Source organism: Sarcophilus harrisii, chromosome 6 (genome assembly GCF_902635505.1).
Source record: "Sarcophilus harrisii chromosome 6, mSarHar1.11, whole genome shotgun sequence".
NCBI classification, from domain to species: Eukaryota; Metazoa; Chordata; class Mammalia; order Dasyuromorphia; family Dasyuridae; genus Sarcophilus; species Sarcophilus harrisii.
In genome coordinates, this window is record NC_045431.1 from 14040730 (window position 1) to 14054882 (window position 14153).

Here is a 14153-nt window from a genome sequence, read left to right on the forward strand (position 1 = left end):
ATACCTAGTTTACCTTGATGAGTTTAAAATAAATAAAGCAAAGGTACTGAGGTAGACTAGGGATTTTAAGAGGCAGAAAGAAGGGATTACATTCCAAGAACAGGGGAACAGTTTATACAAAGGCAAAAAGCCAGAAAATGGAATGTCAGTGACTAGCTAGAAGCTTGGCTCGACTTTAGAGTAATGTACAATATGGATGATTAATATGGAAATGTGTTTTATATGAGTGCTCATATATAACCTGTATCAAAATTGCTTAATTATCTTAGGGAAGGAGAAGGAAGAGAGTGAGAAAATTTGGAACTCAATATTTTTAAAATTAATGTTAAAATTTGTTTATGTGTAATTGGGAAAAAAATAAAAATGCTATTATTAAAAAATAAAGGTTGGATGGAGGCAAGTTGTAAAGCAATAGTATCAAACTCAAATAGAAATCAGGGTTATTAATCGATACCTAAGGATCCCAATGGGCCACATATTGATTTCATTTTAATGTGCACTATCTATTTTATTGGATTTTTATTTATTTTGTTAAATAGTTCCCAATTACATTTTAATCTAATTGAGGTTGCACATGGGAGTATCGTTGGCAGCATATTGCTGGTAGGCTTGTGTTTGACACTTTGGTTGCAATTGATTTGAAACGGCAAACAGAAAGTTTGTATTTGATCTTAGAAGTAATAAGAAGATATTGGAATTTACTGAACATGGAGTACCATGGCCTTAGAAATATCCCTTTGGCAGCTATTACATTCATATAAATAAAAATAAAGGTACTATGAAAAGTACCATGGACACAGAATCATTAAGACTCGATAGCTGCTTAAATGTGCAGGGTGAGCCACAATATGGGAGACTGAAGAATCAAGAACGACTTAATTTTTTTTAACCTAGAAAATTAAAATTAGAAAGATCAAAAAGATGTGTTTGGGGGTTTGGGGCCACTTTTTGGGTTTCAGATGCCTATAAGACCTCAGATTTATAATAGAAGTTGGTGATACATGACTAGAGCTGAGAAGAAGGGCTGGAAATGGATATATGGATGTGGGAATCATCTTCAAAGAGATGATAATTAATCCATTGGGAGGTGATGAGGTCAAAAAGTGAAAGAATGCAGAGAGAAAGAAGAGAAGAGGGCCTAGGGCAGATACTTGAGGCACACTCACAGTTAAGGGGTGGGACGTGGAGGATGATCCAGCAATGAGTAGGTCAGACTGTTAAGAAGAGAAATAAGAGAGAACAGTGTCATGAAAATAATGAGATGAAGCAATACAAAGAGCATTACAGTGAATCAGAATACCAGTTGCTATTTCTGGTTCTACCAATAACATGCCGTTTGGGACCTTGACTAAGTCATTTAACCCTTTTAAAATCCCTTTTTTCCAAAGTAAATAGTTTGTATCTAATAGTAGCCATCTCTAAGATGTAAGGGAGGGAAGAGAGGAGGAAAAATAAATTTTCCTGATAACTTTATTTTATGTTTAAAAGGAATAGCAAAACATACATAATAAATTTGCTGTTCTTTGTGCAATCATCTTTTTATTATACTATGTTATGGAAATGCTTATTTTATTCCATAAATTACAATAAATTAAAAAAAATTAAAGTAAATTAAAGGAATAACAAGCCATTATTATCTGTATTTTAAGTTTGTTTTGAGGATTGGGTGAAATGATAGATAGGAAAATAATAAAAATTATAAAAGTGCTATCCAGGTACCATATTTCTATTATAATTATTATTTTCTAGTTTCCATATGTATCACTCAACTTAATCTAAATAAAGGAGTATTTTTATAGATTTTAAAAAACCCTAAAATATCTAAGAATTTAGCATCCTCAAATAAAACAAGATCTGCGTCCTGTTGCTTTCACAACACGAAGGTAGTTAGGTGAGAGAGTACATAGAGTAATAGACAGTGGCAGACAGAAAAAGTTTGAATCCTTCCTCAGTGTGTGATTCTGGATACATTACAAACAGAGAAGGGGTTATTATTCTTATTTTTAATCATTGAAGAAACTGAGGCTTAGAAAAGTTAAGTGACTTCTTAGAAAAACTCACATAGCATATCACTGGTAGAACTAGTTTGTTCAATCCTGTCCAACTCTTCATGACCCCAATTGGGGTTTTCTCAGCAAATTTACTGAAATGGTTTGCCATTTCCTTCTCCATCTCATTTTACAGCCAAGGAAACTGAAGCAAGCAGCATTAAATGACTTGCCCAGGGTCACACAGCTAGGAAGTATCTGAGGCTGGATTTTAATTCAAGAAGATGAATCTTCCTGATTCCAAGCCCAGTGCTCTATGTACTGTCCCCCCATCTGCCCTAGAACTAGGACCAGAACTTGGATCATCTGAGTCATCTTTTTATCTGGATGTCATGTCTGAATCATAGTTATCTATACAATGGGTTTGAACTCAATGACTTCAAAGGCCCTGTCCAACTAAAATCAGTGATGCTGTTCTATGACTTATGTCTCATTAGCTTGAATCTCCAATTTACAAAGAAGCTTCCTTGGTAGAGTTAACATTGAGTCATACTGCAGAAATCAGACCATGGAAACTAGGGGGATTTGCAAGAGATAGTATTTTTTCCCCAAAACAAGGCAGGGGAGAGGGAATCCAACAATGCTAAAAATACAATCTTTTCAAGGTCTATATGAAATTATATATTTCAATAGCACATATATGGATTACTAAAAATGTAAAGGTACTGCTGGACTCCCACAACTGCTAGAAACTAGTACCTAGAGTTTTATAATGAGAAAAAAGAATACAAAAGCATTGTTTTTAACAGTCAATTTTAAGAAGGAGAGTTGGGGAGAAAACATTGGGAGTTGAAAGAATATTATTTCTTAAATAAAAAAATTTAGTTGCTTTAATTTTTAAATAATTTCCTTTTGCATTGTTTTTCAATGATTTTTAAAGTTCTAAACTTCATAAATACCTAATTAAATGAGAATTCTATACTCATAGGAGGATAGAAAAAGGACTGTACATTAAGTGGTGAACATTATGTATTCCTGCTTTTCTTTAAAAATACATCATAAATTCTACATGTAACTTTCAAAGCTGTCCTCCTTCTCTATAATTCTTTCTAGTCTTTCTTCTATTCTGTGCCACGAATTTTTAAATACCACAATGACACTCTTTTTTTTTTTTGCTTTGACAGCTTTTTCTTTTTTCTAGAGGTTACTTTATCCCTAATCTCCCTCTTCCATTAATAAAACATATAATAGAAATAAGCATAGTCAAGTAAAAACAAATCCATACATTGCCCACATTCTAAAATGCATATATCATTTTGTCCCCTAAGACCATCATTTCCCTTTTAGGAGATGGGTAGCACACTTATGTTTTAATCCTTGAAGAAACTGAGGATCATAAAAGTTGTGACATCTTAGAACAGTCACATGACATGTCACTGATAGAAAATGATCCTAGAATCATTCCTTTGGAACTTTGGTTGGTCATTACATTTTATAGCATTCTTAATATTTTGAGCTTGCTTTTCTTTACCATGTTATTATTGTATGAATAATTCTTGTTCAGCTCACTTAACTCTGTACAAGTTTTTGCAAGTATTGCTAGTTTCTGTAAAACTGTCTCATCCTTTCATCATGCCATAATATCCCATCAATTCATTCATTACACATTTCTCAGCTATTTCCAAATTAATGGACAGACTTCTTATTTTTCAGTTCTTTACTATTATAAAAAGTAAATATCATATACATCTTGTTTCTTTCCCTTTTTATTTCTTCAGGATCAAAGCCCAGCAATAGTATGGTTGGGTCAAAAATATACACAGTTTACTGATGATATTTTGTCCATAATTCCAAATTGCTTTTCACAATGGCTGGATAAATGTATAGCTTCTGTGTATGGTATTGTGTTTTTATTGCATTGCATGGAAAACTTCTTTGGATAAATAACAGACCAGTTAAGAAGAGAAACTTTATAAGATTTTTAGAATGATTACTCCAAACAAGAAAACAGGGATCTATGTGGTCTATTGCAAAGAGTACTCAACAAGATTCAGGCAACCAAACACATACAACCAACTATGCTTGGTGTTGGATAAGTCACAATTTCTCCCAAAGAATCACAAATCCTAAGCCGATAGGTCATGGATCTGGAAAGGACCTTCAAGTTCCAGCTAGTCTAGAAATGTAATTCACCATTGTAAGCCACATGTCCAAGACTCAAAGCAGATTAAAATAAATTTGGAAAGACTGGGAAAACAAATATACAACATAATGTTAATTTGTTTTTTTAAATCAATATATAACCCACAGGGATCTGATTATATCTGAGTTTAATACTATTAAGATGGTCCAATCTTTATAATTTTCCAAATGAGATAATTGATATCCAGCTTCTTACTTGCCCCAAATCACGCAGATGCTAGGTAGCAGAGCCAGGATTTGAAATGAGATCTTTCAGTTCTACATCTGGAGCTCTTTGCATCGTGACTTCCTCTCAGCTTTTGACAGTAATGTCCTAGGTCCTTTTCTCTACTTTCAATATGGTGAATACATTGGCTCCCATGTGTTGAATTATTATTTATAAAGAAACACTTCCCAGAACAATCTATCCAGCTTCAGTCTAATTTGTGGCCTACAGTCCCATATCACCAACTGCCTATTTAGACATTCACAATTGGATGACCCAATAGATATTTCAAATTCAACATGTCTCAAACTGAATATGTTAACTTTATAGCACAAATATGTCCTCTTTCTAAATTGACCTAGTTCTGTCAAGAGGACCTTCATCCTTCTACTTCTATAGGCTTACAACCTAAGCAAAAATCCTTCATTCCTCATACTCCTTCAACACATATATCAATGCATTTCTCAATGTGTAGTTTCTACCTCTATACTATGGCTTGCTCCTGATCTTTTCTCTTTAAACACATGGCCACCACAATTGTTTATCAGTATTTTCCTGGAATATCAAAATAGTTAGTCTCCCTGCCTCAAGACCTTACTTCTACAACACATCCTAAGTACAGCTACTAAAGAGATTTCTTAACATGTAGATCTGATTATATCAATATTTTAACTCAATAAATCCCAATAGTTTCCCACTATCTTTGGGGAAAAAATTCCTCTGTTTAACATTTAAAGACTTTTAACATCTTTCTAAACATTATATGTCCCTCATCTTCCTGAATTGTACAGTTTAGACAAACTGTTCCTATTATTTGCCACCCAAACACTCTATGCCCTTTGCTATAAACAGGATTTTACTGTTCCCCTTGTCTGAACTGCACCTTCTCCTCTCCTCTGCCACATAAAATACCTTTTTGCCAACATGACTTGACTCAGGTACTCTGTTCTACAAGCTTTTCAAGATTCCAACTCTTGGACCCTCCCTAAAGGACATTATATTTATTTTGCATATATTCTATATACATTTGGTTTTGTATATGTATATACATACATATAAACATGTATGTATATACATGTATGTTTATATATGCATATGTGCACATGTGTTTATATATTATATGTGTATATATTTATTTTGCGTATATTCTACATATATTTGGTTTTGTATATGTATATACACATATATAAACTTGTGCATATGTTTATATATGTGTATATACATATATGTGTATGTATATATATATTTGCTTATGTAAAATGCTTTGTATATGTTTATATATATGTATATATATATATATATATATATTTGTTTTTATAAAGTGCTTTGTAAACTTCAAAGCAGTATATAAATGGTACCTATTAGTACCATCACATTGTTCTATTCAATAAAATGTAAGCTTTTTAAAGGCTTCTATGATTTCATTTCTGTCCATTATTCATAGCACCTAATAGGGTCCCTTTCATATGGGTGTTTAATAAAGGTTGGTTAACTGAGTTCTGAGTGTCACATTTTAGAACTTACTCAAATTTCACATTCTTCACTGGTTCCCCCTAAGGCCATGGGTTATCACTTTCAGATTAAATTCTACTATGCTGTTGTATATAAATATATACGCATATATATTTATACATATATCTATATATGTATATTTGAAGTATATCATGTTTTGTTTGTATTCCAATCCCTTGCATACTTGTATTCAGTCACATAAAACCCTCCAAAACTTAAATATGCCTTTTCCTCTCAAACAAAAGAGATGAGAACTTAATATAAGTTTTGGGTCATGTCTGTTCGTATTCTCAGGGGAGGAAGTAATCATCAAACTTTAGAAAGTGAAAGGAAAACTACTTTACTTCTAACCAGCTTTACAAGCGACATTGGGTAAAGATTCTAAATGATACTAAAATAAGGCTACAGTCATTGAATCTGTTCTCATTCTTTCTTTCCCTTAATCAAAGCATTTCTTTATAAACTATACAGTAACTCTGCATGCTGAGGACAAAGCTTAAATTGAGCTTGAGATAGGGGCCACAGAATGATTGAGTAGTGAATTAGAAAGAAAATTGTGGCTTTTAAGTTCTAAGCGTGACAGAAGAGAGAATCACTGCACCCAAACAGCTGCTACAACCTGAACAATTCTCACTTCTCATGACATTTTTCACAGGAGAATTTGATGTAAAACATATTTGTCTCTCTAGATACTCAAGCTGCCTTTTCCCCACCTTCTCATTTTGAATTTACTTTCTATATCCCAGATGTGACTTAGCTACCTTCAGCACTGATTTCTATTTTTATAAAATGATGCTCAAGAACAATTTGAAAAGGGGGAAAAAACCTTAGGTTTGTAAACCAGCTGTGAAGATGCATCTGGCCCCATTCAAAGTCAATCACAATGGACGGCGCACACACAAAAACAACATGGATCAGAAAGCAAAAGGCAAAGACACCACGGGGGAAGAATGGCTTTTATTAACATTTGCTCTGGTTTCACACAAATGTATTAACTTCCCAAGAAGTACAGAAGATTTAATTCAAGTTTACAAACTATAAATTCCTTTAAAATATCAACTGTACACCCGAGATCTATATTGATTTATTTGCATTTGCTTATTTTCAAATGGGCAGATTGTGTTCTATTTATATGTAGCAAAAAGAGAAAAAAAAAACTATCTAAAGGACATGAAAACATCTGCACTCATTAATAGATCCAATGAATTAAGTCCAGTTCTGGTCTTTAAATGAAAATGAAACAAGATAACAGGAAGTTTAAAATGGAGTGCAGCTCCTATCAGACAGATTTTTTGTTATTATAAAAGCTATGAATACCACAAATTAAGAAATTAGGAAACAGGAAACAAGTTAGGAAATTAGGAAACACTCTTTGGAGGTCTCAAAAATGATGGAAACCTTGACAGTTTAAGGGATTGAGCAGGTTGGGTCCCGAGAAGACTTTTTTGAGAACATGATTGTGTTATTCAAGTATCTGAAGCACTCTCTATGAGAAATAAATTGGTTTGGTTCTGACTGCAGAGGTCAAAATTGGAATCATTGAGTAGGTAGTACAAGAGAATGAACTAAAACATATTTTATTTGCTATTTTGGAAAGACCCAAAGTCTGACGGTATTCTTGGACCATAATTCAAAGATAATATACTAGTTCTATTATAGAATACTGTGTATTACTCATTATTTCTATTTTTTTAATTTAAATTATCTATTAGCATATACTTTGGCAAAATAATTTAATAGAACAGAAGAAAGAATTATATCAAAAATATAAATTTCAATTATATACAGCTTCCTTTTAAAGAATGTAAGAATTCAAGATGTTACATTCAAAACTGTTCAAATTGCCTATTTTCTTTTGAATGTCCTTCTGATATTTTCTATGCATTTTATATGCTTCAATAATCCCCCATCCTTCTTTTCTCCTAAATTTTGGGTAACTTTAGTACTAATCTCCCTTTATGCTCCTAAGACACCCCCCCATTTTAAATAAAGAAAAGCAAAAAATATAATTCTTGTAACAAGTGAGCATAATTAAGAAAAACAAATCCACACATTTGCCATGCCCAAAAATATATGTCTAATTTTGAACCTTGAATCCCTCTGTCAGGAAGTGGGAAATATGCTTCTTTCTCAGTTCTCTAAAGTTATGGTAAATAATTACACAGATAAGCATTCTTAAATCTTTTCAAGTCATTTTCCTGTACAATAATGTATTGTATGTAGATTGTTCTGGTTCTTCTCATATTTTTAATCAGTTAACACAAGTCTTTTCAGGTTTCTATGAAATCATCTCCTTTCATCATTTCTTAATACACCACAATATTCCATTATACAGATACACCATAATTTGCTCAGCCATTTTGCTAAAAGAAAATGGGCTGCCATAAATATTTTTGGTGCGTAAGGATATTTTTCCTCTTTTGTTGATCTCATTAGGATATAGGACAAGTATAGACTTAGTCAGAGTATTTCTTATTTCTAGGCATAGTGCCAGATTATTTTACAGAATAGTTTAACTATTTCACAGTTCAACCAATTTCATAACACTGTACTTAACCTCCTACAACTCTTCCAAGATTTGTTCACTTTATTTTTCTGTCATCTTTATCTGATAAGTCTGAGGTAGAACCACAGAGTTTTGTGCTTTGTTTTGTTTTGTTTTTAAACTGGCATTTCATCATATGACCTGCTAGTCTGAATTTCTTCTTTTGAAAAGTATTTATAGTCTTTGATGATAAGCTACTGGGGAATGGCTCTCATTCCTATCTAGTAAAATCAATCCCTATCGTATCTTAGTTATCACAATTTGATCAGAACAATTTGCTGCAAAGAGTTTTCGGTTAGTTTGTTGTTTTCCTTCCGGTTTGAAGGCCTCGGTATGTCATCACTGCTAACAGATTTTCTCTCTACAAATTCTTACGTGATCATTTTGTTTGGTATTTCTTTTAACAGATTCCACGATAAGTTGTTAGTACTTTGTAACTCTACAGAAAAATAAATCAAAGTACAGGGAAAACTGTTTTTAAGGAAATTGCTCCCAGGCCATACAAAGATAATAATTCTTTGCACTACCATGTCTTCAGTTGATAATTGCCATCATCACAGAAACATCTATTTATTATTTTATATGAGCTTATAAGGAATATGTTCTTTCTATATCATGGATCCCTCTTGGCATTCTGGTGACGTCTATGAATTTCTTCTAAGAAAAAAAAAATGTATGTATCTATCTATCTATATATGTTTGTTTATTTGTGTGTTTGTTTGTTTTTGCTGAAGCAGTTGGGGTTAAATGACTTGCCCATGGGTACATAGCTAGGAAGTGTTAAGTGTATGAGACCAGATTTGAACTCAGGTCTTCCTGACTTCAAGGCTGGTGCTCTATCCACTATAGAAAAAATATTTTTAAATACATAGAATTAAAAAGAAAATACATATTTATTTATTTTTATATTTCAAGTTATGTATTTATAGCTTAAATACAGTGATCACGTTTTTTTAATTGAAAAAAACCTGGGTTAAAACTCTCTATCAAGATACTCTCATTTATTATCCTTTGTTGGATTTTGTTGCTGTTGTTTTTCAAGTCTGGAATTGTGAATTCTCGAACATGGAGAATTCCTAGAATGGCTATTCTCAGAACTGACCCTCAGAAACTCATCTGGAAGTTGTAGTTACAGTTCATTGGGGTACTGAGAAATAAAATACTGTTTTGTTCACTCGATCAGTAGGTTTCAAGGACAATATTTGGACCCCAGGTATATAGACCTGGGGGATGTGTTCCTATCTTTATGGATGGAAATGATGCCTTTCTTTAAATGAAGAAGTGATACATCTAAATGCAATAAATTGTTTAGAGTCAGACAGTAATTCAGTATCATAAGTTTAGAAAAATCACTGGCATCTCATTCCATAAGTTACATACTAAGTTACTGAAAGTGAAGTTTTCAAGATAGAAAGAATTTTTAACTTTAACCCTAAATAATAGATTTTCAAATTTAAAATCAATTTTGGAAACTGCATATATTTAATTTATGAATCTATGAATGAGCTCATTAACTTAAGGTTGACTGTAAAAAATTAAAATACATTTTGAAAAAGTGAGTAGCATTTGCCTAATTCTGTGTTTGTATTCCATGGGAAGTTCACAATTACCATATTTATGACATATCACTTGGCCATATTGAAATTAAGATGTGATAGCTAAAATGCATTATATTTAATGTATAATTAAAAACACTTAGTGATTAGAGGTTGAACACCCATCCATTGGAAAGAGTTTGTGTCTTTTTCGGTCTTCCTCTTTCCTTCTGCTGCCCACCAGTTTGTCATAATATACAAAACTACCCATGAGAATGTCAGTGAGAGGGAAGGGAAAGGAAGTAAAAACTCAAATGAATTTGATACTTTATAAACTGATCCAAGAAGCAATTTATATCTTCCTTCGAGATTGCATCAACTCTGAAAGTCATACATCTTCAATAACTCCTGTCTACAGGGCCTATTTCTTGCTCTCATTACAGAGTCATGGGTGGATCTTAGAGATTCTCCCTTTAAGGAGAGGGCCCACCTCTCCTTAAACTACCTGATCATTTCTTCAACCACTTACAGGATTCTTTACTCTACCTTGAACACTTAACATAGGGTTTGGCACATATTAGGTGTTTAAAAAATGTTTACTATTATCCAGAGTTCCCTTCTAAATTTTGTTTGTTGTCTTCAAACTATTTTTTACATTCTAGAATGACATGTTACCATTAATACTTCAGCTCTTCTAGTGGTTTTTTATCATCAACAAAAATGAAATCCCTAAGTCAATAAATAAGAGTCTTTATTTTTTATGACAATCTACACAGCTTTCTAGATTTAGGAAGTGTTCACCTCTACCTTCTCCTTTGCCTACTAACAACACTATTTATCACTACCTGTGTACTCATTTCCTTTTCTTTCCTGTTTCTATTATTTGGCTTAGCCAATTCTCATAGAAGAATGCCCTATTATCACTGGAGAATTTCTATCTGTCTTTAAAGTTCATTCAGTTACCACTTCCACAAGAGAAAGAAAGAGAAGACAATAAATATGTAGTTAGTCCCTACTCTGTACCAGGCACTGAACTCAGCACTTTTTATATTATCTCATTATAACATAAAATTTACAATGACCACCTTTATCTCTACTATCAAGATTATCTACTTGTAAGATTTTCCAGGCAGATTTTATATAGACTTTCATTGGTGTATCATGTACGCATTTATCATGCATCTTAGGAAAAAATAACTATCTGATCATTAACCTTTTCATGATGAATACTAACCAATGCATAACATGAGTGATATGCTAGCATCCATAGTGGAAAATATACAGATCACAATGTATAGAAAATAGATCCCCTATAGATGGTGAAGTCCAATTGATCCTGCTTGCAGATGACATTTTACTAATTGCATCAGATCTCAAGATAATTGAAAAACTTCATAAATGGGATCCCATGCTTCAACGATTTGGAGAAGGATTGTCCATTATCCAGACCATAGCATGAACTGGAAAGTGAGGCCATTGATCTGGTCTTTCTCTAACATGTGTCTTCAATGCAGAGAACAGATTAATTATGAACTGAGACCAAGACTGAATAGGGGGAAGAAAGCAGACTAAATTATCTTTGGAACTATATAGCAAATTGAATGATTCCAAACTTTTCCCTGAAATAAATTCTGATTCTTTACACAATAAATTTCCTCTAGTGATGTTTTAGTTTTATGTTAGACTTCTAGATTATTTCTAGTGATCCAAGAATTGGGCTTTCAGGCCACTGTTAAGGAATTGGAGAGAAATGTAAAAAGGCTGATGAACATTACCAGTGAAGCCTTGTGCCATAAGCAATATGTGATGCTAATTAGGAGTCAGATAATTGGAAAAGGAGATGGACCAAAAAGGCGATAAGCACAAGGAACAATGAAGGGCCCATTTGCCACACTGGCACACAAAAAGTTAGAAGACATAGAAAAATGTTCCTAGTATAGCCAGCTAACTCTTTATGGCGGATTTATGCATGGACATGGGCAAAAAGTCACGGAGGAAAAAGGTTGTAAATGAACTGTAGTCTCCATGATTGGAAGGAGTATACCAAGTGCCATAGATCCAATGTATTGGAAATTCTTCTATTTGTATATGTACCATATACCAGCATAAGACTAAAAGCTCCATGAAGACAGAGACAGTGCCTTATCTACATTATATATCAAATAAGCATCTAAATAGGGCTCAACACACAGCTGGATCTTATTATTTATCAAATTGTTTTCCATACTAACCCCCATTACTATAAATAATGAAATGATAAATCAACAAGGAAAGATGGAAGGAAATCACTTTCTTAACCAAGTTCTCCCATCTGCTGCTGTCAGATTTACATTTCATCCTAAATGAAAGCTATAACACAAACTGAAATAGGGTGATCCCAAGCCAAATGAGCTACAGAAATATCACCAGTATACCAAGAATCATGCCCTGTAGTAAGTACATGCCCTCGACCCCTAAGAAGGGACAGCAACAAATGCCCCAGTCACTATTGCCACAGGCAGATGGAGATCTAAAAATGGATCTGAAACTCAAAGTTCAAAACAATCCAAAAGAGTGACATGCCACGATCATTAAACAAGAGAGCATTAGTTAATATTATTTAGGATGAAGATTATTTAGAATGAAAATATCAGAAATGAGGCACTAGCCTTTGCAGGAAGAATGATATAAATGTTCTGAGCAAGTTAGTAATGTCAAATGTTCTTATTCTATCCAAGTTTGACTGATTTTCACCCTCCAACTATCTTTTATTCTCATGTCTTTGTTGCATGCATCCTTATTTGCCCACTTTCCATACTGACTCTCAATCTTTATATTTTTCAAGGCTTCACTCTGCTACCATCATAGATCCAACTCTAACAGCACCAAGGAGGGTATAGTTAAAGTGATCTTTCCATAGCACTCTTATGGACCTTCTTCACTGAACTCATTGACCTTTCTTCTTGTACAATAATTACTTGTATCCATTTCTTTCCTCAAAGTGCTCCCTAATCTTGAAAGCAGGGTTGGTAATAACAGTACCTAAATATTATGTCTCACACATGGTCAACACAATAAATTTCCATGGATAAATTACTTAATATATTTAATAAATAAATATATAAACAATAAATTTCAATTTGGATTGAAAATAAAGATTCAATTTATCCTGATCCCAGCAAGGACAGTCTTTAGTTACCTAACATTTAAGAAGTAGTTGAAAAAAAATGCTGTCTTTGGTGTTAATAATGACTCTCCATAAGCATATAAAATTATTGCTTTTGGCTTTAAATTTTGCTTGGAAACACAGTTGGATTGTCTTTCCTATTAAGTCCTTCTTTGCCTTATTCACATTTATGGTTGCATTTACAAGATATATAACTACTGAAAAAATTAAGTAAATATAAATTCTGATGATTTATATATATATATATATATATATATATATTCCAATATTGGAAAATTTGAAAGTGTTTTTGTGACTTTTTCTGTTTAATTAAAAAAAAACTTTTTCTATTTAACTTTGTTAGTCATGGAAATTCAAACTCAGATATCTTTATTTGTTTATTCAGAAAATACTCTGTCTCAAAGTGAAAAGTTCTAACTTCATGGAAGACAAGAAATTCAAATTTCCATCGGACTCACTTAGAATGACAAACAGGAATAGTTTAGTTTTGTAAAAATGACGATACTAAATCAAAAACTGTAAAACTTCCTCTTAAGGACTTTTACAATATATGCAGAGGAATGGCAGATCTTTAACCAGTATTTTATACAAATATCGTTGAAAATATAGGACAGAAAATACAACTTTATGTGTTTAGACACGGACAAAAACGTTTTACAAATTGAAGAATTGGGTATTAGGATAGAAAAAACCCAAGTCTCTAGCATCACTCTTCAGCTATGTTGACTAATTAAATGGCAATGAAGTGGATGTGTGAAAATATGCATTAGAGGTGTGTAATATATAATGTAAAGAAGAGTAATCAAAGCCATTCAATAGGATTTAGGCGAGGATTTTAGTTAGCAGCTTATGAGACAGGAGCATATAATTTTGCTAATTTGAAGTAGGTATTGTAATGTCTAAACATTACTGCTTTACATATTTTAATGAAAACTGCCTCTCCACTAAGAATCCTTTAGTGTGAACTGTATTTGCTCCACAGAGCTTCTAACTATTGTGA

General features: G+C 32.8%; 1 protein-coding gene across 7 annotated transcripts in view; it reads right to left on the minus strand.

Moving 5' to 3' along the window:
• PPARGC1A (PPARG coactivator 1 alpha) overlaps nt 1-14153 on the minus strand; it is a 739235-nt gene that overhangs the window by 328986 nt on the left and 396096 nt on the right. For 4 of the 7 annotated variants that reach the window (XM_031942835.1, XM_031942833.1, XM_031942837.1 and 1 more), the window contains one exon: nt 1167-1214. The exons of the other annotated variants lie outside the window; for them this stretch is intronic. In XM_031942835.1, coding sequence (XP_031798695.1) covers nt 1167-1214 — 48 coding nt within the window. The remainder of the gene's footprint in view (nt 1-1166; nt 1215-14153) is intronic. 7 annotated transcript variants of the gene reach the window in all.